General features: G+C 39.8%; 2 protein-coding genes across 2 annotated transcripts in view; one reads left to right on the plus strand and one right to left on the minus strand.

The window, feature by feature from the left end:
• Positions 1–20,761, plus strand: part of LOC101114079 (phospholipid-transporting ATPase ABCA3-like) — a 272,511-nt gene extending 251,750 nt beyond the window's left edge. Inside the window, exons 31-32 of the mRNA XM_042240680.1 lie at positions 20,189–20,262; positions 20,642–20,761. Of these exons, the coding sequence (XP_042096614.1) occupies positions 20,189–20,262; positions 20,642–20,761 (194 nt within the window). The remainder of the gene's footprint in view (positions 1–20,188; positions 20,263–20,641) is intronic.
• A 4,260-nt stretch (positions 20,762–25,021) lies between these two features.
• On the minus strand, positions 25,022–26,289 carry LOC114110581 (glyceraldehyde-3-phosphate dehydrogenase-like). The gene has a single exon (XM_027961471.3). The coding sequence runs from the start codon at positions 26,215–26,217 to the stop codon at positions 25,216–25,218; it is 1,002 nt and encodes a 333-aa protein (XP_027817272.2). The 5' UTR covers positions 26,218–26,289; the 3' UTR covers positions 25,022–25,215.
• Positions 26,290–27,032: the final 743 nt, after the last annotated feature.

Genomic DNA, 27,032 nt, shown 5'->3' on the forward strand with positions numbered 1-27,032 from the left:
TGCTTTAGTTAGTTTTGTTCTGGTAGATATAATTTTTGTTTTCCTTTGTTCACTAGGTTGATCTATTGTACTTGATTTTTGTTGGACTGTTTTGATTTTGCATATGGGTGTATATGTATATGTGTATATTCAGTCACACATTTTATTGTTGCTATAAACCTCTGCCTCTATGTTGGGCTTTTGCAGTTCTGTGTTTTCCTTTTCTTTTTTTTTTTTTTCCTTTTTTCTTCTTCCATTTTTTTTCTTTTCTCTTTTTTAGAATTTTAATTTTTAATTTTTTAAAAAAGCCTAGTATATTTTTTCTACATTTATTCTTTTGTTTGGCTTTCCTACTGTTCTTTTCCCCTTGCAGTTAATCTTTGATGTATATAAATCTTCTTCATCTACCTCTATTTAACTTTGCATGCCTATTCTTTCTTTCTTTTCTTTCTTTCCTTTCCTCTCAACATGTTTGCTAGTTTTGTTTTCATTGTTTTATTCCCCACTGGGCACTTTGCTTTAGTTTTGGTTTCCAGTTTGTGCTTTAGTTAGTTCTGTTCTTAACTGGTAAATATAATTTTTGATTTACATTGTTTGCTGGGTCAATCTACTGTACTTTATTTTTGTTGGACTGGTTTCACTTCGTTCATGGGTGTATATGTATATGTGCATATTCCATTATTTTAATTATTATTTGCCTGATTTTGTAACTGCCATTTGTCTGGGGTTCATCTTTGGTTTCTTGTTTTGGGATATTTGCTTTAATCTCATTTAATGCCATAACAAACCAGTTGTGGAAACTTTGTTCCTGGCCAGAGATCAAATCCTGAGCCTCTGGAGTAGGAGCCCTGACTCCAAGACCCTAGACTACCAAAGAACTAACCCTAAGGAGTATCAAGTAGTTAGAACTCGCACAAAGGAAACCACTTGAATACAAGACCCAGCATCACCCAACCACCAGTAGCACCCTGTGCAGGATGCCTCATCTAAACAACAAACAAAACAAAAATACAAACCAAATCATCAGCAGACAGGACTACCATCTCACTCAGCCTTGTCCATCAGAGGAAAAACAAACAAACAACAAAAAAAAAAAAAAAAAAAAAAAGCACAAATCTCACCCTATACAAAGCTTACACAAACGCTGGACCAAACTTAGGAAGGCAGAAAGCAAAAGAAAGAAAGAATTCAACCTTGAAACCTGGGAAAAGGAAACATCAAACACAATAAGTTTAAAAAAAAATTAAAAGGCAGAGAAATGCTACACAAATGAAGGAACAAACTAGAAACACAGAAGTCCAAATAAATGAAGAGGAAATAGGCAAACTACCTGAAAAAGAATTCAGAATAATGATAGTAAAGATGATCAAAAACCTTGAAAACAAAATGAAGAAAATGCAAGAATCAATTAACAAAGACCTAGCAGAATTAAAGAATAAACATACAGAGATAAACACAGCTACTGAAGTTAAAAATACTCTAGAAGGAATCAATAGTAGAATATCAGAAGCAGAAGAATGAATCAATGAGCTGGAAGATAAAATGTTGGAAATAACTTCTGAAGAGCAGAATAAAGTAAAAAGAATGAAAAGAACTGAGGATAGTCTCAGAGACCTCCAGGACAATATCAAACACACCAACATTTGAATTATAGGGGTCCCAGAAGAAGAAGAGAAAAAGAAAGGATATGAGAAATTTTTTGAAGAGATTATGGTTGAAAATTTCCCCAACATGGAAAAGGAAATAGTCAATCAAGTCCAAGAGGCACAAAGAGTGCCATGCAGAGTAAACCCAAGGATAAACATGCCAAGACACACACTAAGCAAACTAACAAAGACTAAACACAAAGAAAAAATATAAAAAGCAGCAAGGGAGAAGCAACAAGTAACACACAAGGGTAAAACCATATGCTTAACAGCTGATCTTTCAGCAGAAACTCTACAGGCCAGAAGGGAATGGTAGGATATATTTAAAGCACTGAAAGGGAAAAATCTACAACCAAGATTACTGTATGCAACAAGGATCTCATTCAAAATTGATGGAGAAATAAAAAGCTTTTCAGACAAGCAAAAGTTAAGAGAATTCAGTACCACCAAACCAGCTTTAAAACAAATGTTAAAGGGACTTATATAGTCAAGAAATACAAGAGAAGAAAAAAGATCTACAAAATCAACCTCAAAGAATTGAGAAAATGGCAATAGGAACATATATATCAATAATTACTTTAAATGTAAATGGACTAAATGCTCCAATCAAAAGATGCAGACAGGCTGAATAGATACAAAAACAAGACCCATATATATGCTGTCTACAAGAAAGCCACTTCAGACCTAAAGACACATATAAACTAAAAGTGAGAGGATGGAAATATATATTCAATGCAAATGGAAAGTAAAAGAAAGCTGGAGTAGCAATCCTCATATTAGACAAAATAGACCATAAAACAAAGATTACAAGAGATGAGGAAGGGCACTACATAATGATCAAGGGATCAATACAAGATGAAGACATACCAAAGGTAAATAAATATGCACCCAACATAGTGGCACCTGAATATATATGACAAACAATAACAGACATAAAAGGAGAAATTGACAGTAACACAATAATAGTAGGAGACTTTTATACCCTACTGACACCAATGGATAGATCATCAAATCAGAAAATTAATAAGGAAACACAAGTCTTAAATGATATATTAGATGAGATGGATCTCATTGATATCTCCAGGACATTTCATTCAAATGCAGAAGAATGCACCTTCTTCTCAAGTGCACATGGAACATTTTCCAGGATAGACCACATCTTGGGTCACAAATCAAACCTCAGTAAATTTAAGAAAATTGAAATTGTATCAAGCATCTTATCTGACCACAATGCTATGAGAATAGATATCAATTACAAGGAAAAAATTGTAAGAAACACAAACACATGGAGATTTAACAACACGTTTCTAAATAACCAACAGCTTACTGAAGAAATCAAAAGGGAAATCAAAAAATTTCTAGAAACGAACGACAATGAAAATACAACTCAAAACCCATGGAATGCAGCAAAAGCAGTTCTAAGAGAGAAGTTTATAGCAATACAATCCTACCTCAAGAAACAAGAAAAAAATTGACTAGACAGCCTAACTTTACACCTGGAAACTTTACAACTGGAAAAAGAAGAACAAAAAAATGCAAAAGTAGTAGAAGGGAAGAAATCATAAACATATGAGAAGAAAGAAATGAAAGAAGCAATAGTAAAGATTAATAAAACTAAAAGCTGGCTCTTTGAGAAAATAAACAAAATTGACAAGCCTTAGGCAAGACTTATCAAGAAAAAAAGAGAGAAGAATCAAACCAACAAAATTGGAAATGGAAAAGGAGAGGTTACAACAGACAATGCAGAAATACAAAGGATTATAAGAGATTATTATGAATAATTATAAGGGAGCAGTGGCTGCGTGGGCACAGGAGGGCCTAGAGGAGCTATCCCACGTTGAAGGTCAGGAAGGGCAGCGGTGAGGAGATACACCTCGTCCAAGTTAAGGAGCAGCGGCTGCACTTTGCTAGAGCAGCCATGAAGAGATATCCCATGCCCAAGGTAAGAGAAACCCAAGTAAGATGGTAGGTGTTGCAAGAGGGCATCAGACAGCAGACACACTGAAACCATACTCACAGAAAACTAGTCAATCTAATCACACTAGGACCACAGCCTTGTCTAATTCAATGAAACTAAGCTATGCCCATGGGGCAACCCAAGACGGGCGGGTCATGGTGGAGAGGTCTGACAGAATGTGGTCCACTGGAGAAGGGAATGGCAAACCACTTCAGTATTCTTGCCTTGAGAACCCCATGAGCAGTATGAAAAGGCAAAATGATAGGATACTGAAAGAGGAACTCCACAGGTCAGTAGGTGCCCAATATGCTACTGGAGATCAGTGGAGAAATAACTTCAGAAAGAATGAAGGGATGGAGCCAAAGTAAAAACAATACCCAGCTGTGGAGGTGACTGGTGATAGAAGCAAGGTCCAATGCTCTAAAGAGCAATATTGCATAGGAACCTGGAATGTCAGGTCCATGAATCAAGGCAAATTGGAAGTGGTCAAACAAGAGATGGCAAGAGTGAACGTCTACATTCTAGGAATCAGCAAACTAAAATGGACTGGAATGGGTGAATTTAACTCAGATGACCATTATAGCTACTACTGTGGGCAGGATCCCTCAGAAGAAATGGAGTAGCCATCATGGTCAACAAAAGAGTCTGAAATGCAATACTTGGAGGCCATCTCAAAAACGACAGAATGATCTCTGTTTATTTCCAAGGCAAACCATTCAATATCACAATAATCCAAGTCTATGCCCCAACCAGTAATGCTGAAGATGCTGAAGTTGAACGGTTCTATGAAGACCTCCAAGATCATTTAGAACTAACACCCAAAAAAAGATGTCTTTTTCATTATAGGGGACTAGAATGCAAAAGTAGGAAGTCAAAAAACACCTGGAGTAACAGGCAAATATGGCCTTGGAATGTGGAATGAAGCAGGGCAAAGACTAATAGAGTTTTGCCAAGAAAATGCACTGGTCATAGCAAACACCCTCTTCCAACAACACAAGAGAAGACTCTACACATGGACATCACCAGATGGTCAACACCGAAATCAGATTGATTATATTCTTTGCAGCCAAAATGGAGAAGCTCTATACAGTCAACAAAAAAAAAAGACCAGGAGCTGACTGTGGCTCAGATCATGAACTCCTTATTACCAAATTCAGATTTAAATTGAAGAAAGTAGGGAAAACTGCTAGACCATTCAGGTAGGACCTAAATCAACTCCCTGGAAGGAATGATGCTAAAGCTGAAACTCCAGTACTTTGGCCACCTCATGAGAAGAGTTGACTCATTGGAAAAAAACTCTGATGCTGGGAGGGATTGCGGGCAGGAGGAGAAGGGGACGACCTAGGATGAGATGGCTGGATGGCATCATGGACTCGATGGACGTAAGTCTGAGTGAACTCCGGGAGATGGTGATGAACAGGGAGGCCTGGCGTGCTGCGATTCATGGGGTCGCAAAGAGTCGGACACGACTGAGCGACTGAACTGAACTATCATTATACAGTGAAAGTGAGAAATAGATTTAGGGGCCTAGATCTGATAGATAGAGTGCCTGATGAACTATTGAATGAGGTTTGTGACACTATACAGAAGACAGGGATCAAGACCATCCCCATGGAAAAGAAATGAAAAAAAGCAAAATGGCTGTCTGGGGAGGCCATACAAATAGCTGTGAAAAGAAGACAGGCGAAAAACAAAGGAGAAAAGGAAAGATATAAGCATCTGAATGCAGAGTTCCAAAGAATAGCAAGAAGATATAAGAAAGCCTTCTTCAGCGATCAATGCAAAGAAATAGAGGAAAAGAACAGAATGGGAAAGACTAGAGATCTCTTCAACAAAATTAGAGATACCAAGGGAACATTTCATGCAACCATGGGCTCGATAAAGGACAGAAATGATATGGACCTAACAGGAGCAGAAGATATTAAGAAGAGGTGGCAAGAATACACAGAAGAACTGTACAAAAAAGATCTTCATGACCCAGATAATCACGATGGTGTGATCACTCACCTAGAGCCAGACATCCTGGAATGTGAAGTCAAGTGGGCCTTAGAAAGCATCACTACGAACAAAGCTAGTGGAGGTGATGGAATTCCAGTTGAGCTATTTCAAATCCTGAAAGATGATGCTGTGAAAGTGCTGCACTCAATATGCCAGCAAATTTGGAAAATTCAGCAGTGGCCACAGGACTGGAAAAGATCAGTTTTCATTCCAATCCCAAAGAAAGGCAATGCCAAAGAATGCTCAAACTACCGCACAATTGCACTCATCTCACATGCTAGTAAAGTAATGCTCAAAATTCTCCAAGCCAGGCTTCAGCAATACGTGAACCATGAACTTCCTGATGTTCAAGCTAGTTTTAGAAAAGGCAGAGGAACCAGAGATCAAATTGCCAGTGTCTGCTGGATCATGGAAAAGGCAAGAGAGTTCCAGAAAAACATCTATTTCTGCTTTATTGAGTATGCCAAAAACCTTTGACTGTGTAGATCACAAGAAACTGTGGAAAATTCTGAAAGAGATGGGAAGACCAGACCACCTGACCTGCCTCTTGAGAAATCTGTATGCAAGTCAGGAAGCAACAGTTAGAACTGGACATGGAACAACAGACTGGTTCCAGATAGGAAAAGGAGTACATCAAGGCTGTATATTGTCACCCTGCTTATTTAACTTCTATGCAGAGTACATCATGAGAAACGCTGGACTAGAAGAAACACAAGCTGGAATCAAGATTGCTGGGAGAAATATCAATAACCTCAGATATGCAGATGACACCACCCTTATGGCAGAAAGTGAAGAGGAACTCAAAAGCCTCTTGATGAAAGTGAAAGAAGAGAGTGAAAAAAGTTGGCTTAAAGCTCAACATTCAGAAAATGAAGATCATGGCATCCGGTCCGATGAGGAAACAGTGGAAACTGTGTCAGACTTTATTTTTTGGGCTCCAAAATCACTGCAGATGGTGACTGCAGCCATGAAATTAAAAGACGCTTACTCCTTGGAAGAAAAGTTATGAGCAACCTAGGTAGCACATTCAAAAGCAGAGACATTACTTTGCAGACTATGGTCCATCTAGTCAAGGCTATGGTTTTTCCAATGGTCATGTATGGATGTGAGAGTTGGACTGTGAAGAAGGCTGAGTGCCGAAGAATTGATGCTTTTGAACTGTGGTGTTGGAGAAGACTCTTGAGAGTCCCTTCGACTGCAAGGAGATCCAACCAGTCTATTCTGAAGGAGATCAGCCCTGGGATTTCTTTGGAAGGAATGATGCTAGAGCTGAAACTCCAGTACTTTGGCCACCTCATGCGAAGAGTTGACTCATTGGAAAAGACTCTGATGCTGGGAGGGATTGGGGGCAGGAAGAGAAGGGGACGACAGAGGATGAGATGGCTGGATGGCATCACTGAGTCAATGGACGTGAGCCTGAGTGAACCCTGGGAGTTGGTGATGGACAGGGAGGCCTGGCGTGCTGCGATTCATGGGGTCGCCAAGAGTTGGACACGACTGAGCGACTGAACTTAACTGAACTGATATGGCAATAAAATGGATAACCTGGAAGAAATGGACAGATTCTTAGAAAAGTTAAATCTTCCAAGACTGAACCAGGAAGAAATAGAAATTATGAACAACCCATTACAAGCATCAAAATTGAAGCTGTGATCAAAAATCTCCCAAAAAGCAAAAGCTCAGGACCAGATAGCTTCACAGGAGAATTCTATCAAACATTAGCGAAGAGCTAATTCCTATCATTCTAAAAAGTTACAGAGGAAGGAACACTTCCAAACTCATTCTACTAGACCACCATCACCCTTATACCAAAACCAGACAAAAACAGCACAAAAAAAGAAAACTACAGGCCAATATCACTAATGAACATAGATGCAAAAATCCTCAACAGAATTCTAGCAAACAGAGTTCAGCAACACATCAAAAAGCTCATATACCATGATCAAGTTGGGTTTATTTTAGGAATGCAAGTATTCTTCAATATATGCAAATCAATCAATGTGTCATGCTATATTAACAAACTGAAATGTAAAAACCATATGATAATCTCAATAGATGCAGAAAAAGTCTGACAAAATTCAGCACCCATTTATGATTAAAACTCTTCAAAAAATGGGCATAGAAGGAACCTACCTCAATATAGTAAAGGCCATATATGATACGCCTACAGGAAACATTATTCTCAAAGGTGGAAAACTGAAATCATTCCCCCTAAGATCAGGAACAAGACAAGGGTGTTCACTTTCACCAATATTCTTCAACATAGTTCTGGAAGTCCTAGCTACAGCTATCAGAGAAGAAAAAGAAATAAAAGGAATCCAGATCAGAAAAGAAGTAGAGCTCTCACTGTTTGCAAATGACATGATACTTTACATAGAAAACCCTAAAGATAGTATCAGAAAATTACTAAAGCTAATCAGTGAACTTAGCAAAGTTGCAGGATACAAAATAAATACACAGAAATCACTTGCATTTCTATATACTAACAATGAAAAATCAGAAACAGAAATTAAGAAATCAATCCCATTCATCATTGCAATGAAAAGAATTAAATATCTAGGAATAAACTTGCCTAAGGAGACAAAAGAACTATGCACAGAAAATTGTAAGACACTAATGAAAGAAATCAAAGATGACATAAACAGATGAAGTGATATTCCACGTTCCTGGGTAGGAATAATCAATATTGTGAAAATGACTATACTACCAAATGCAGTCTACAGATTCAAAGCTATCCCTATCAGATTACCAATGGCATTTTTCACAGAAGTAGAACAAAAAATTTCACAATTCATATGGAACACAAAAGACCGTGAAAAGCCAAAGCAGTCCTGAGAAAGAAGAATGGAGCTGGAGGAATCAACCTTCTGACTTCAGATTATACTACAAAGCTACACTCATCAAGACAGTATGGTACTGACACAAAAACAGTAATATAGACCAATGGAACAAGATAGAAAGCCCAAAAATAAACCCATGCACCTATGGGTATCTTATTTTTGACAAAGGAGGCAAAAACATACAATGGGGTAAAGACAGCCTCTTCAATAAATGGTGCTGGGAAAGCTGGACAGCTACATGTGAAAGAATGAAATTGGAACACTTCCTAACACCATAGCAAAGTGGAAAGTGAAGTCGCTCAGTCATGTCTGACTCTTTGCAACCCCATGGACTGTAGCCTACCAGGCTCCTCTGTCCACGGGATTTTCCAGGCAATAGTACTGGAGTGGATTGCCATTTCCTTCTCCAGCGGATCTTCCCAACCCAGGGATGGAACCCAGGTCTCCAGCATTGTAGACAGACGCTTTACCATCTGAGCCACCAGGGAAGTCAAGATAAACTCAAAATGGATTAAAGACCTAAGTGTAAGACCAGAAACTATAAAACTCTTAGAAGAAAATATAGGCAGAACACTCAATGACATAAATCAAAGCAAGATCTTCTATGACCCACCTCCTAGAGTAATGGAAATAAAAACAAAAGTAAACAAGTGGAACCTGATTAAACTTAAAAGTTTTTGCACAGCAAAGGAAACTATAAGCAAGGTGAAAAGACAGAATGTGAGGAAATGATAGCAAATGAAACAACTAACAAAGGATTAATTTCTAAAATATACAAGCAGCTCATACAACTCAATACCAGAAAAATAAACAACCCAATCAAAAAGTGGGGAAAAGACTTAAACAGACATTTCTCTGAAGAAGACATACAGATGGCTAACAAACACATGAAAAGATGCTCAACATCGTTCATTATTAGAGAAATGCAAATCAAAACTACAATGAGATACCATCTCATACCAGTCAGATGGCCATCATCAAAAAGTCTACAAACAATAAATGCTGGAGAGTGTATGGAGAAAAGGGAATGCTCTTGCACTGTTGGTGGGAATAAAATTCATACAGCCACTATGGAAGACGGTATGGAGGTTCCTTAAAAAACTAGGAATAAAATCACCATATGACCCGGCAATCCCACTCTTAGGCATATACCCTGAGGAAACCAAAATTGAAAAAGACACATGTATCCCATTGTTCATTGCAGCACTATTTACAATAGCTAGAACATGGAAGCAATCTAGATGTCCATCAACAGATGAATGGATAAAGAAGTTATGGTACATATACACAAACGAATATTACTCAGCCATAAAAAGGAACGCATTTGAGTCAGTTCTGATGAGGTGGATGTACCTTGAACCTATTATACAGAGGGAAGTGAGTCAGAAAGAGAAAGATAAATATTGTATTCTAATGCATATATATGTAATACAGAAAAATAGGACTGAAAATTTTATTTACAGCGCAGCAGTGGAAAAACAGACATAGACAGTAGACTTATGGACATGGGGGAGAGCAGAGGAGACAGTGAGATGTATGGAAAGAGTAACATGAAAATTTACATTATGATATGTAAAATAGATAGGCAATGGGAATTTGCTTTACAGCTGAGGAAACTCAAACAGGGGCTCTATATCAATCTAGAGGGGTGGGATGGGAAGGGAGATGGGAGGGAGGTTCAAAAGGGAGTGAATACATGTATACCTAGGGTTGGTTCATGTTGAGGTTTGACAGAAAACAACAAAATTCTGTAAAGCAATTATCCTTCAATTAAAAAATAAATTAAAAAAAAAAAACAAGATCATGGCATCCAGTCCCATCACTTCATGGGAAATAGATGGGGAAACAATGGAAACAGTGACAGACTTTATTTTGGGGGGCTCCAAAATCACTGCAGATGGTGACTGCAACCATGAAATTAAAGGATGCTTGCTCCTTGGAAGAAATCTATGACAAACTTAAACAGCATAGTAAAAAGCAGAGACATCACTTTGCCAATGAAGATGCATATAGTCAAAGCTATGGTTTTTTCTATAGTCATGTTTGGATGTGAAAGTGGACCATAAAGAAGGCTAGAGCACTGAAGAACTGATGCTTTTGAATTGTGGTGCTAGAGAAGACTCTTGAGAGTCCCTTGGGCAGCAAAGAGATTAAACCAGTCAATATGCAGGTAATCAACCCTGAATATTCACTGGAAGGACTGCTGCTGAAGCTGAAGTTCCAATACTTTGGCCACCTGATGCGAAGAGCCAGCTCATTGGAAAAGACCCTGATGCTAGGAAAGATTGAGGGCAGGAGAAGGAGATGACAGAGGATGAGATAGTAGGATGGCATCATTTACTCAATGGACATGGGTTTGAGCAAACTCCAGGAGATAGTGAAGGAGAGGAAAGCCTGGCGTGCTGCAGTCCATGGGGTCACAAAGAGTCGAACATAACTGAGCAAGTGAATGACAACTCTGTGAAAAACACTATCAGGTGAATGAAAAAACAAGCAACAGACTGTGAGAAAATATTTTCAAAAGATATATCTGATAAAGGACTGTTATCAAAAAAAAACATGCAAAGAACTCTTAAGACTCAACAATGAGAAAACAAGGAACCTGATTTTAATATGGATCAAAGACATTAACAAACAAAAATGATATACAGATGGAAAATAAGCACATGAAAGATGCTCCGCATTATGTCATCAGGGAAATGCAAACTAAAGCTACAATGAGATACTACTACACACCTATTAAAATGATTGAAACACAGAACACTGACAACAAGAAATGCTGGTAAGGACTTGGCCAACCAGAACCCTCATTCACTGCTGGTTCAAATGCAAAATGGTACAGACACTTTGGAAGACAGTTTGATGGCTTATTACAAAAGTAAACATGCTCTTACCATACTATCTAACAATCATGCTTCTTAAAATTTACCCAATGGAGTTGAAAGTTTATGTCCACACAAAACCTGCACATAGATGTTTACAGCTGTGTTATTCATGCTTGACAAAACTTGGTAGCAACCAAGTGTCTTTCAGTAGGTCACTGGATAAACTAGTTTGCCTAGGCAATGTAGTGCTGTTGCGTAGTCATTAAGTCACATCCAGCTCTTCTGTGACCCCATGAACTGTAGTCCACCAGGCTCCTCTGTCCATGGGATTTCCCAGGCAAGAATACTGAAGTGGATTGCCATTTCCTTCTCCAGGGGATCTTCCTGACCCAGGGTTCAAACCTGTGTCTCCTGCATTGGCAGGTGAATTCTTTACCATTGAGCCACCAGGGAAGCCCAGTGGAATGTTACCCAGTGCTAAAAATGAATAAGCTATCAAGTTATAAAAAGACATGGAGGAAACTTAAATGTATATTACTAAGTGAAAGAAACAAATCTGAAAAATCTACATACAGTATGATTCCAACTTATGTGACATTCTTTAAAAGGAATAATGATGGAGATGGCAAAAACATCAAGGGTTGTCAGGGCTTAGAGAGTAGGGAAGGATGCATAAGCAGAGCATAGGGGATTTTTAGAGTAGTGAAACTACTGTATGATATTATAATGGTAGATGGATAGCATTATTAATTTATCTAAACCGATAGAAGGTACAACACCAAGTTCAGTTCAGTTCAGTTGCCAGTCATGTCCGACTCTGCGACTCCATGAATTGCAGCATGCCAGGCCTCCCTGTCCATCACCAACTCCCAGAATTCACCCAAACTCATGTGCATCACTTAATGGTGATGCCATCCAGCCATCTCATCCTCTGTCGTCCCCTTCTCCTCCTGCCCCCATCCCTCCCAGCATCAGAGTCTTTTCCAATGAATCAACTCTTTGCATGAGGTGGCCAAAGTACTGGAGTTTCAGCTTTAGCATCAACTCTAATTTAAGCTATGGACTCTGAGTGACAATGATATGTCATTGTAAGTTCATCAACTGTAACAAATGTATCAGAATGTTGCTGATGGGGGAGATTATGCATGTGTGGAGTCAGGAATAAACAGAAAACCTCTGTTCCTTCCATTCAGTCTTACTATAAACCTAAAACTGCTTTTTTAAAATCTATGAACTTTTTAATGAAAAAATCTTTTCAGCCTCAGACTAGTAGTATCTATGAGCATTTATAGAAATTAATATAAACCCTCTTATAATAAAAGTTTTGCAATTTAGAACCTTAATATTCTCATTCTCTTAATTTAATTTTAATATTAAAATCACTCTTTGCAAAATCACACTCAAAAGCCTAAAATCACAGAAAGGAATGTCATAATGAAAGAGATTAAGCAGAGACACAAACATTAATTTTAGACTTCAAAGGACATCAGATATTTAAGGTAATGGTATGTAATATAAAATAAACATGGAAGTTCCACTTCCGGAATGGCAATATAAAGTCTCTGCAGACCTGTTTCTCAGTATAACAAGTGAAGTTTATTTTTGAAACAACCATAATAAGTCTCTGGAAATAATCCTAAAGGACATACAGCAACTGAAGAAACATTTATTCAAGAAAATCTATTAAAACATTGTAAGAACAGCAAGATCCTTTGATGTTTGAAATACAGTTTGCTTCTTCCCAACTCTTCCCAGCCCAATTCAATGAAAACTCCACTGCAAGTAGGTGCAACCAAGAACAGAGGGCTTCCTCTCCCACCAGCTTCAAGTTGACCACTATGGTATCTTCCTGGGAGGAGCAAGATGTCAACATTTCTCATTCTGCCCCCATCTACCTGTGGCAGAGGCTAATTTTCAGTCAATTACAAGCCAAGAGATCAGGGACTCCTTTTTCTATTTAGCCCTCCGAAGGCAATGGCAACCCACTCCAGTACTCTTGCCTGGAAAATCCGATGGATGGAGGAGCCTGGTAGGCTGCAGTCCATGGGGTCGCTAAGGGTCAGACACGACTGAGCAACTTCGCTTTCGCTAATGGGACAGAGACTCTATCTCATCCATGCTGTGCTGAGAATATGGGGATTCAAATTACCCATGACTTTACTCATTTTCAGATCAGAGCTTCTGCAGCATGAGAACAACCTGCTGATACCACCTTCCCAGCTCCTCAAGCAGGAATCTCACTCAGAAGTGGACTACTATCCCATTTCTCAGTTCCAGAGCCATGGCTCAGAGATTTTTCCCATGAGAAAGCAAACCATAAAACAGAGCTCTGAAGCTCTTTCCCACGACTGACTGTATTTGAAAGAGAATGTGGGGAAATTTAAGCTCAAAGGTGCTCTCAAAAGCAATGACAGTTTTAGTGGAAAGCAATTAAGAGGAGAATAGAAGCCTTATTAATAAGTATAAACTAAATCAGATCAGCTAGCTTACCAGAGTAATTTACCACTAAGAATAGTGCTCCTGGGATCAGAGCAAACTGCAAACATTTGATTCAAAAACTACCCCTGAAAAGAACTTAAATGAAATTGAAACTATCTGTGGGACAATCTATGCCCTAGGATATTGATGAAAACAAGAGAGCTAGCGATTTTTAACCAAAGAATTTAGCATTTGGCTATACTCAGGGCAAATGACAAAGAGAGCCCTGCTAAAGAAACTGTCATCCTCGGGTGACTATGCACATGCCTGAAGCAGTGCTCTCTAGGGAGCAACATCACAGGTTTTATACCACAATGGGGAGGGCAAATAGACTTCATTAAAATACTGCAGCCAGTTAAAAACTGAATGAAAAATCAAACCACGTTTTAAATTACCACTTGATAGCTCAGCTGGTAAAGAATCCGCCAGCAACGTAGGAGACCTGGGTTCATTCCCTTCGTTTGGAAGATCCCCTGGAAAATGGAAAGGCTACCCGCTCCAGTATTCTGGCCTGGAGAATTCCATGGACTGTATCGTCCATTGGGTCACAGAGTCGGACACGACTGAGCGACTTTTGCTTCAGTTCACAACATACTAACTTATATGCCCAGTTTTCCAGGGACTATTGTATAGCACATGCAACTCTGCTCAATGTTATGTGGCAGCCTGGATGGAAGGATAGTTTGGGGGCAGGAAAGAAATGGATACATATATATATACAGCTGAGTCCCTTCATTGTTCACCTGCAACTATCACAACACTATTATTTGGCATGGAACAACAGACTGGTTCCAAATAGGAAAAGGAATACGTCAAGGCTGTATCTTGTCACCCTGCTTATTTAACTTCTATGCAGAGTACATCATGAGAAACGCTGAACTGGAAGAAACACAAGCTGGAATCAAGATTGCCGGGAGAAATATCAATAACCTCAGATATGCAGATGACACCACCCTTATGGCAGAAAGTGAAGAGGAGCTAAAAAGCCTCTTGATGAAAGTGAAAGAGGAGAGTGAAAAAGTTGGCTTAAAGCTCAACATTAAGAAAACGAAGACCATGGCATCCAGTCCCATCACTTCATGGGAAATAGGTGGGAAACAGTGGAAACAGTGTCAGACTTTATTTTGAGGGGCTCCAAAATCACTGCAGATGGTGACTGCAGCCATGAAATTAAAAGACGCTTACTCCTTGGAAGAAAGGTTATGACTAACCCAGATAGTATATTCAAAAGCAGAGACATTACTCTGCCGATGAAGGTCCATCTAGTCAAGGCTATGGTTTTTCCTGTGGTCATGTATGGATGTGAGAGTTGGACTGTGAAGAAGGCTGAGTGCCGAAGAATTGATGCTTTTGAACTGTGGTGTTGGAGAAGACTCTTGAGAGTCCCTTGGACTGCAAGGAGATCCAACCAGTCCATTCTGAAGGAGATCAGCCCTGGGATTTCTTTGGAAGGAATGATGCTATAGCTGAAACTCCAGTACTTTGGCCACCTCATGTGAAGAGTTGACTCATTGGAAAAGACTCTGATGCTGGGAGGGATTGGGGGCAGGAGGAGAAGGGGACGACCGAGGATGATATGGCTGGATGGCATCACGGACTCGATGGACGTGAGTCTGAGTGAACTCTGGGAGTTAGTGATGGACAGGGAGGCCTGGTGTGCTGCGATTCATGGGGTCGCAAAGAGTCGGACCCAACTGAGCGACTGAACTGAACTGAGATGAACTGAACTGATACACCCATACAAAATTAAAAGTTTTTTAAAATGTCCAGTTTTCAGCAAAAACTTATGAGACATGCAAAAAACAAAATGTGACCCCTACCGGGGAAAGGAGGTGGCAGGAAGCTAGCAATGAAATCTGAAAGCAACCAGATTTCAGTCTTAGGAAAGACTACAAAGCTATAGAAAATATATTCAATAGGCAAAGTTAATGCTTCAGGAAGTAAAGGAAGATATACTGAAAAATCTCAACAAATAAAAGATATCACCAAAGAGTTAAAAATTATTTTTAATGAACCAAAAGCATATTCTGCTATGGGAAAGTACAATAACTAAAATGAAAATTTTGCCAGTAGAGATCAACAACAGATTTGAACTAGCAGAATTAGCAAAATTGAAGATAGATCAATAGAGATAATGTGATCCAAAGAACAAAAGAAAAAAGTAAGAAGAAAATTAACAGGGCCTCAAAAACCCGTAGGGAACCATTAAGTACATCTATATATGCAAAATGGGAGCACCAGAAGAAAAGGAAAGGGCAAAAGATATAGTCCAAAAACTAGCCCCTGAAGACTTGTCAAATTTAATGAAAAACATTAATGTCTAGATCTGAGATGTTCAATAAATATAAATATAAAGAGATATATACCCAGAGAACTACACACAGAAACATCAGGGTGAAAAATGCTAGAAGCCAAAGGGAAGAATCTTGAAACCAATAAAATAACTTTGCATGAAATAAAAGAGAAAATCAAAAATTAGCAAAAAGTGACATCAGGGAAGATGACAGAGTAGAAAGCTCCAAGAATATATCTCTTCACCTAGACAATAATTATTTTAACAGAAATTGTTGATGTAATTATTCTGGAACTCTAATGTCTATTTGAAAATTTGCAGGTTCTAGGGGAAGTATGACCCTAGAAATTAATTGTGATTAATTTCAATCACTTCAATACAGTGCAGTACTGGTTACCCATCTTCTAATTTCCAGCCCCATGAAAGGTATCCAAACCAGCGTTCCTATAGTAGCTTGAAGAGTAATAGTAGGCAATAAGGACCTTGCCTTCAAAATATCAAGGCTCTGTATTCTGATTACAGATTAATCCTTTGAACCAAGGACCTAAAGACACAAAGGAAGGTCACCATTAATGCAACCACCATCAGCTGAAAGAGCGTGCAGAGAATTTAAAGAGAAAGTACTTTTTTCCATTTTTCCCTTTCCTGCCTTTCAGAAGTGAGACATGTAGGGATTATGATATTCAAAACTCACAATATATGCAAAAAAATTAGAAAGTCATTGCATATGCCAGAGAAAGATGTAGGCACAAAAAAAAAATACATCTGAGGAGATCTCACACTTAAAACTCAAGCTTATCTCCAGCACAGAGACATCCTCCAACAATTTTAAGCTTTTTTAAACAGCAAACACTGGAGAAAAGGGAGAATCTGATTCCCAGAGTTATCGTATTTTAAGATTCAAGTGTTCACTTTCACACGAAAAAATCATAAAACAAAGTAATAGGAAAGTTTGGCCCACTCAAAAGAAAAAATAATCAAAAGAAACCATCTCTGAAGAAGAACAGATGGAAGGCTTACTAGACAAGGACTCAAACAAGTGTCTTGAAAATGCTCAAAGAGCTAAAGGAAGACATTGACAAATTTAAGAAGACAGTGTATGAGTGAAATTGGAAACTCAATAAAAAAAGATAGAAAGTATTGAAAGGAGCCAAAAGAAATTCTGAGATGAAAAGTACAATTACTGAAAAGAATAATACACTACATGGATTCAAAGGCATATTTGAACATAGAGAAAAATGAGAAAGCTTGAAGATAGCACAATTGAAATTGTCAAGTGTGAGGAACAGAAAGAAAAAGGGTTTAAGAAAATTGAACAGAGCCTAACAGACCTGTTAAACAATACCAAGATCAACATACGCAGTTTGGGAGTCCCAGAGGAAAAGAGAGAGAAAGAAAAGGGTAAAAAGAACGCTTGAAGATACAATGGCTGAAAACTCAAATTTGATATAAGCTTTGAATCTACAAATCTAAAACCATTGTTCCAAATAGGATAAATTCAGAGAGATCCACACCAAGATACATTACAACCAAATTGTCAACAGCCAAAAAGAGAGTTTTGTTTATACATCCATCAAAATGATTTAATAATCTTTGCCCTTTTTTCTATTAGTGTGGTGAATTACATTGGTTGAGTTTTTAATGTAATCTAACATTGTATTCCTTCTCACTTGGTTGTAATGTATTCCCTTTTTTATGTAATGTTTGATTCAATTTACTAGTATTTGCTAAGTGTATTTTCTCCTATGCTTAGAAGATATGCTGATCTATAATTTTCTTTTCTTGTAAGTTGTGGTGTCTAATTTTAGCATCACTGTGAAGGATACTCTCTCTTTTTCTACTTCTAAGGTACACAGTAAGAATGAGTTCATATGTTCACTAAAAAATATGTACAAGACTGTTTATTAATGCACTACACATAATGGCTAAAACTTCCATTCATCAATGGAATGGATAAATAAATTATGGCATATTCATAATATGATGGAATATGATTTAGTCTACTGAAGTGGAACACTGTACATATACATTGGAATAGTATTCATCAGTGAGAATGCACAAACTACACTCCATAGCATACAACCCAAACACAATATGGAAAGAGAAAGAAAGCCAAACACAAAAGATGCAATGAACTTTGTGAAAATTCATTGAGTGGTATAATTATGATTTGTTTACTTTTTTAATCGGAGGAAAATTGCTTTACAATGTTGCATTGGTTTCTGCTGTACAACAATGCAAATCAGTCATTACTGTACATGTATATCACCTCCCTCTTGAGCCTCCCTCCACACCCCCATCTCACCCCTTTGGGTCATAACAGAGGGCCAGGCTGGGCTCCCTTGTGTTATACAGCAACTTCTCACCAGATATCTCTTTTACGCACGGTACTATATATATGTCAATACTACTTTGTCCATCCGTCCCAGTCTTTCCTTCCCCCCACTGTGTCCACAGTCTGTTCTCTATATCTCCATCTCAATTCTTTCTCTGCAAATAGGTTCATTGATACCATTTTCCTAGATTCCACATATATGCATTAATATACAGTACTTATTTTTCTCTTTGTGACTTACTTCACTCTGTATAACAGGCTCTAGGTTCATCCACCTCTCTAGAACTGATTCAAATTCATTCCCTTTAGAGCTGAGTAATATTCCATTGTATATACATATACCACATCTTCTTTATGCATTAATCTGTTGATGGACATCTAGGATGTTTCCATGTCTAGCTATTGTAAATAGTGCTGCTATGAATATTAGTTACATGTGTTTTTTTCAATTATGATTTTATTTGTTTGCTGTATGTGTGATACTTCAGAATTTTCTTTAAAAATAAACAAAGCAAATTTGAAAAAAGGCAAACAAAATGTTCAGATACAAAAATTATAATTACTGAAATTAAAACCAAATGATCAGTTTTGAATTTTCCCAAATTTCTAACCAAAATGGGAGAAATAGAATGATACAAGCAAAAACTCATGAAAACATTTTTAACAAAAACTAGGTGGCAGAGTATTTCTCCAAGAACCTAGAATACAAAGAGGCCAAAATCTCTGACAGCAATAAGACGCATGTGCAATCAGCAGTTATGCTGCACACAGCCAAGCAAAGAGTTGATTTTGTTATTCCTAACAGCTAGGGAAACAGAAATTTATATTTCAGAGAGAGAAATTTTCAATATTGAAAAAACAATCAAAACAAGCAGGAAACATATGAAAAGGTATTAAGAATCATTCAGTTCAGTTCAGTTCAGTGGCTCAGTTGTGTCCAACTATTTGCGACCCCATGAATCGCAGCACGCCAGGCCTCCCTATCCATCACCAATTCCCGGAGTTCACTCAGACTCACTTCCATCGAGTCAGTGATGCCATCCAGCCATCTCATCCTCAGTCGTCCCCCTCTCCTCCTGCTCCCAATCCATCCCAGCATCAGAGTCTTTTCCAATGAGTCAACCCTTCGCATGAGGTGTCCAAAGCACTGGAGTTTCAGCTTCAGCATCATTCCTACCAAAGAAATCCCAGGGCTGATCTCCTTCAGAATGGACTGGTTGGATCTCCTTGCAGTCCAAGGGACTCTCAAGAGCCTTCAACACCACAGTTCAAAAGCATCAATTCTTCAGCGCTCAGCCTTCTTCACAGTCCAACTCTCACATCTATACATGACCACTGGAAAACCATAGCCTTGACTAGATGGACCTTAGTCGGTAAACTAATGTCTCTGCTTTTGAATATGCTATCTAGGTTGGTCATAACTTTTCTTCCAAGGAGTAAGCGTCTTTTAATTTCATGGCTGCAGTCACCATCTGCAGTGATTTTGGAGCCCAAAAAAATAAAGTCTGAAACTGTTTCCACTGTTTCCCCATGTATTTCCCATGAAGTGATGGGACCGGATGCCATGATCTTTAGAATTCATGTAATTCCACTTTGGCAAAGAGCATGTGAGTTATTTTTTCCATGTCTAAAAGTGACAATAAGACCATACTTCATGTGGAAGTAAATCTATTGAAATACTTAACAAAGTTATATGTAGTAAAAATGGAATTATGTCATCTTTGTTTTAAATGCATATATTATTTCTCTTGGTGGGATAACTGGAAAGGGAATTATTGGGGAATTTTGTAAACAGGGCCCTCTCTATTACTCACCTGTCAAATCTTTCCTTTCTTAGGTAACATCATAAACCAGGATCATCAAGGAATTATTGGCTACTACATTCCCAGCAAGGGAATTTGTTGGGGAAAGGTGATTGTTGAAATCATACATTTCTAACATTATGTGTTAATGGAGACCGATGGGAAGCTCAGAGATTCAAGCATGTGGGATGGGAACATGATATTTGCAGAGGAGAACTTTTTAAGTTACTTTCCAAAGGCCCCTGTAGTTTGATTGATACTTCTGACCCTAACCTCTAATATTCCATACCTATCAAGAGAATAGAAATAAAGAACTGTCTCCTCTTCTCTATTTTTCAACCACCTTTTCCTTCTTCTAATTTCCCCTTTCCATATCTTTTTATTCCTAAGCATAAACCTGGCAGGAATTGGGAAGTGATTGGGTGGGGGAAAATGTTCATCTGAGGATACAGCAATGGTAACACCATGATTTTTTTTTTCTGTTAAAGGTGTTTCATATTATGGAGGAAGCTAAAACACTATTCAATCTAGTAGACTATTTCATCAGTCAGATAACATTGGAACAAATCTTCCTGACTTTTGCTAATATTGATAAGGTCAAGAAATAAAGCTGCTATGAGATTCATTTCTGATGCCAAAAGCTCAGTTTCTCTGTACACCAGTGCCAAATTGAATCTTGGAGACAGAGTTTTGGGTGAAGCAGAAAAGGATAGTTTTATTGCCTTGCCAGGTAAAGGGGGCCACAGTAGACTAATGCTCTCAAATGTCCCAACTTGAAGAAGATAATAAGTTTTATAGTAATTGTTCAAGGAGGGTATGATCTGTACATGGACAGTCTTCTGATGGATTAGTGGTAAGGTAAGTAGGAGTCAGCATCATCAACCTTCGGCTCCAACTGGTCTGAGGTTCTACATGCTTGTGAGCAGCGTACTGTCATTAACTGTTAACTTTTCCCACCTGGAGGAGGCAAAGATATCGTTGTGTGTACCCACTTATGGGGAAACAGGACCCTGCCCCAAGGCTATCCTTGACTGTTTCTCCCTGGTCTCACAAGCCCCCCTCTCTTCCCCAATTAACAACTGCTTGAATCTGCCCACTGGAACTCAAGGAAGGCCATGGAGGCTGAATGAAGGCTGTTTCCTGTAATCAAAGAAATGGGGGACACACAAAATCTTTATTCTTAGGAGACCCACAAGGCCTTGCTCAGCATCATTTTCCAACCAGTGACAATTATACCTCTCTAGGCTGCTGCCTACAACTAGATATAGAAGCATCTCTCTCCCTCTCTCTGTCTTTCTCAATCTCACTCTCCCGCCCCTCCCCTCTCTCCTCTCCTGTTCTTTCTTTTTCTCCTCTCCTTCTCCTTCTTCTCTCTCTTCTCCTTCTCATTCCCCTCTTCTTCTCTCTCTCTCTCTCTGTGTCTCTGTCTGTCTCTGTGTGTGTATGTCTCTATCACTCTGTGTATGTGTGTACACAAACTGAAACCCCAAAGAAGAAAGTTTGCAAACTTTGATGATTAGAGTAAGTGACCTCTTGTCAAGAACTGAACTGTGAAGGGTCTGAGATTTTACCCTACCTGTAAATTGTCAAGTTAGCTTACCACAGTTCCATGAATACTGGCAGAAGACACTGGAATCCTAGGTCAAGGACACAAGACTTGAGACTTCCCTGGTGGTACAGTGGATAAGAATCTATCTGCCAATTCAGGGGACACAGGTTCAATCCCTGGTCCAGGAAGATTCCACATGCTGCAGAGCAGCTAAGCCTGTGTGCCACAACTACTGATCCTGCACTCTAGAGCCTGCAAACCACTACTACTGAGCCTACATGCTGCAATGACTGAAGCCAGTGTGCCTAGAGCCTCTACTCCACAACAAGAGATGCCACCACAATGAGAAGCCCTCACACTGCAACCAAGAGTAATCCCCACTCACCACAACTGGAGAAAGCCCACACATAGCAACAAAGACCCTATGCAGTAAAAAAAAAAAAAAAAGACACTAGATTTTGCTACTCACAGCAGTAACAGTAGGCAGAGATCATATTTGTGTCAGGTCCCCAATCCTACCTGTTTATTCAAAGGGTTGTGTTACAGGAGAGGAACCCTGAGCTTCTGGAACTCAAATCTTCATAATGGGCAGTCAGTAAACCTGCCCAACGTGTGCTCTGGAAGTAAACATTTTATTACACTGAACATTAAGTAAACCTTTCCGCTGGTCCAGAGGGAGATGTTGTCTCTTGTCAAAAGCCATTTGCTCTATAATCATTCTTGCAAAAGCCTTGCAAAAAACATTCTTGCAAAACAAAAAGGCAGTTAATACATTTTCTTGAAAATCATACAGAAACACAAAAGACCCATGAAAAATTGTCTCCCAATAATATCTCCCATCTTGACTTCTAGCATATTTCCCCTTGAGTATACTACCTCATCAGCTACTCTGGTTAATCTTAGATTTGGACCAAATTTATTTGGTTCAAATTTATTTAATTTGCCTCATACAATTGTTAAGACTACTATCAGTAGAACTTTAAACAACATGATGAGGCTAACCTACAGTATTTGACTTTAACCATGCCTCCCAGATCTCAGAACCAACTAGCTGAACAAATCCTATAAACCAATTTAGTTAACCTTAGAAAATCAAGTTGCTTTCTCGCATTTCTGTATTCACCATTTCACTTGTACTGAGGCACTGATTCATGAATAGCACAATGTAATAGTAATTACACTGACTCTCTGCTGGCCTGCAAAAAGAAAATCTGGAAAGTTCTACCACTCTAAACCACCTTGGTTGTGAGATTCTGATTTAACTGCCTTCCTAAATGCCTGCTCTCTTATAACCAACTCAAAGGAGCAAGGCAATGTTTTTTGAAGGGAAGCAAGCTAATGGCTTGATTTCATACAGTGATACAATTATGTGGGTACAACTGGTACCCCAGGAAAGTTTTTCAGTTCTTCATGCCCTCCAGTGGGATCCATCTCAGTCAGACATCACACAGGTTCACAGTGCCTCAAACATATCCTTCTGGCCAGTTTATAAATATTAAGATTCTCAGTTTGGTATAAATAATTGAATCTAGCCTTTGCCTTTTGAGAGACTACTTGAGGAACATGAATGCAACCCATTCACTTGTCTATACCAACAACAGAAGGCATTTAGCTGCCCCCAAGGAAAGATAGACCAATGGCTACAAAAGAAGGGATGGGTAAGATGTGGGTGTTAACAAGTGTACTACATGGGAAGTGGAGCCATCCACTGGTATTTCCAGTAAGCTTATCATTAATGTTAAGGAGTTACTGTTGTTCACTTGTTCAGTCATGTGCAACTATTTGCAGCCCCATGGACTGCAACACGCCAGGCTTTCCTCTCCTTCACTATCTCCTGGAGTTTGTTCAAACTCATGTCCACTGAGTAAATGATGCCATCCAACCATCTCATCCTCTGTTATCTTCTTCTCGTGCCCTCAGTCTTTCTCAGCATCAAGGTCTTTTGCAATGAGTCAGCTCTTTGCATCAGGCGGCCAAAGAATTGGAGCTGCACCTTCAGCATCAGCCCTTCCAATGAATATTCAGGGTTGATTACCTGAATATTGACTGCTTTAATCTCCTTGCTGCCCTAGGGACTCTCAAGAGTCTTCTCTAGCACCACAATTCAAAAGCATCAGTTCTTCAGTGCTCTAGCCTTCTTTACGGTCCAGCTCTCACATCCATACATGACTACAGAAAAAAAAAACATATCTTTAACTATATGGACCTTTGTTGGCAAAGTGATATCTCTGCTTTTTACTATTCTGTCCAAGTTAGTCATAGCTTTCTTCCAAGGAGCAAGCGTCTTTTAATCTCATAGTTGCAGTCACCATCTGCAGTGATTTTGGAGCCCAAGAAAATAAAGTATGTCACTGTTTCCATTGTTTCCCCAGCTATTTGCCATGAAGTGATGGGACTGGATGCCATGATCTTGGTTTTTTGAATGCTGACTTTTAAGTCAGCTTTTCACTCTCCTCTTTCACCCTCATCAAGAGGTTCTTTAGTTCCTCTTTGTGCCATAGGGTGGTGTCAGCTACATATCTAAAGTTATTGATATTTCTCCCAGAAATCTTGAGTCCAGCTTGTGCTTCCTGGAAAAAATCTACCTGGCATTTCATATGATGTACTCTGCATATAAGTTAAATAGGCAGGGTGACAATATACAGCCTTCACATACTCCTTTCCCAGTTTGGAACCAGTCTGTTATTCCATGTCTAGTTCTAACTGTTGCTTCTTGACCTGCAGACAGGTTTTGCAGGAGGCAGGTAAGGTGGTCTGGTAGTCCCATCTCTTTAAGAATTTTCCATAGTTTATTGTGATCCACACATTCAAAGGCTTTAGTGTAGTCAGTGAAGCAGACGTTTTTTCTGGAATTCTCTTGTTTTCTCTATGATCCAACAGCTGTTGGCAGTTTCATCTCTGGTTCCTCTGCCTTTTCTAAATCCAGCTTATACATCTGAAGTTCTCAGTTCACAGCTTCCTAGCTTGAAGGATTTTGAGAATTACTTTGCTAGCATGTGAAATGAGCACATTTGTGCAGTGGTTTAAACTTTCTTTGGCATTGCCCTTCTTTAGGATTTAAATGAAAACTTATCTTTTCCATTCCTGTAGTCACTGCTGAGTTTTCCAAATTTGCTGGCATATTGAGTGCAGCACTTTAATAGCATCATCGTTTAGGGCTTGAAATAACTCAGCTGGAGTTCCATCACCCCCACTAGCTTTGTTCATGGTAGTACTTCCTAAGGCCCACCTGACTTCACACTCCAGGATGTCTGGCTCTTGGTTAGTGACCATCATGGTTATCTGGGTCATTAAGACTTCTTTTTTTTTTTTTTCTGGGTATAGGGTACTTTTATTGATGGTACGTGACAATGCAGGGCTCCCTAAGCCCCTCCCTTTCCTCAGGGCCTTGGGGATGGAAATGTGTGGAGGTTGGGAGATTCTCAGTGTGGTGGAGGTGGGGCAGGACTCCCCAGCAGCTGAGGAACTCTCTCTTCCTCTCGTGCTCCTGCTGAGGCTGGGGGTCCAGGGACCTTACTCCTTGGAGGCCATGTGGACCATGAGGTCCACCACCCTGTTGCTGTAGCCGAATTCATTGTCATACCAGGAAATGAGCTTGACAAAGTGGTCGTTGAGGGCAATGCCAGCCCCAGCATCGAAGGTAGAAGAGTGAGTGTCGCTGTTGAAGTCGCAGGAGACAACCTGGTCCTCAGTGTAGCCTAGAATGCCCTTGAGAGGGCCCTCTGACGCCTGCTTCACCACCTTCTTGATCTCATCATACTTGGCAGGTTTCTCCAGGCGGCAGGTCAGATCCACAACGGACACGTTGGGGGTGGGGACGCGGAAGGCCATGCCAGTGAGCTTCCCATTGAGCTCAGGGATGACCTTGCCCACGGCCTTGGCAGCGCCAGTAGAAGCAGGGATGATGTTCTGGGCAGCCCTTCGGCCATCACGCCACAGCTTCCCGGAAGAGCCATCCACAGTCTTCTGGGTGGCAGTGATGGCGTGGACAGTGGTCATAAGTCCCTCCACGATGCCAAAGTGGTCATGGATGACCTTGGCCAGGGGGGCCAAGCAGTTGGTGGTGCAGGAGGCATTGCTGACAATCTTGAGGGTATTGTTATACTTCTCGTGGTTCACGCCCATCACAAACATGGGAGCGTCAGCAGAAGGTGCAGAGATGATGACCCTCTTGGCGCCACCCTTCAGGTGAGCTCCAGCCTTCTCCATGGTAGTGAAGACCCCAGTGGACTCCACCACGTACTCAGCACCAGCATCACCCCACTTGATGTTGGCAGGATCTCGCTCCTGGAAGATGGTGATGGCCTTTCCATTGATGACGAGCTTCCCGTTCTCTGCCTTGACTGTGCCGTGGAACTTGCCATGGGTGGAATCATACTGGAACATGTAGACCATGTAGTGAAGGTCAATGAAGGGGTCATTGATGGCAACGATGTCCACTTTGCCAGTATTAAAAGCAGCCCTGGTGACCAGGCGCCCGATGCGGCCAAATCCGTTCACTCCGACCTTCACCATCTTGTCTCAGGGATGCGGCTGGCACAGCACAGAAGTTACGGCTATCTGTCGAACGGGCAGGAGCAGAGAGCCAAGACTTCTTTATACAATTCTTCTGTGTATTCCTACGGTTTTTTCCAGTAGTCATGTATGGATGAGAGAGTTTGACTATAAAGAAAGCTGAGAGCCGAAGAATTGATGCTTCTGAACTCTGGTGTTGGAGAAGACTCTTGAGAGTCCCTTGGACAGCAAGGAGATCAAACCAGTCAACCCTAAAGGAAATCAGTCCTGAATATTCATTGGAAGGACTGATGCTGAAGCTCCAATACTTTGGCCACCTGATGAGAAGAACTGACTCATTGGAAAGGACTCTGACGCTTGGAAAGATTGAAGGCAGGAAGAGAAGGGGATGACAGAGGATGTGATGATTGGATGGCATCATCAACTCAATGGACGTGAGTCTGAGCAATCTCCGGGACTTGTTGATAGACAGGGAAGCCTGGCATGCTGCAGTCCATGGGGTCACAAAGAGTCAGACATGACTGAACTGAACTCTGTATTCCTACCACTATTCTTGCCTTGTTAAGGAGAATGGTGATTAAATTGTGATCAGAACCATCTGATAAAAGATGGAAGACTTTTAAAAGATGATAGTCAAGTGTAGTATGCATGGAACAGTTTGGGAGAATTGCATCATAGCATTTTCCTTCACAAGGCATACTCCACCAGTGGTTCTGAATGACAAAAGATCATTAATGTCCTCCTTTCCCTCAGACTTTCCAGGGTCTAAGATGTTCTTTTCCCAAGGTTCCTGGCTGTTGGTCTCCCTCCACTAC

The sequence above is a fragment of the Ovis aries genome, chromosome 24, assembly GCF_016772045.2.
Source record: "Ovis aries strain OAR_USU_Benz2616 breed Rambouillet chromosome 24, ARS-UI_Ramb_v3.0, whole genome shotgun sequence".
Classification (NCBI taxonomy): Eukaryota; Metazoa; Chordata; class Mammalia; order Artiodactyla; family Bovidae; genus Ovis; species Ovis aries.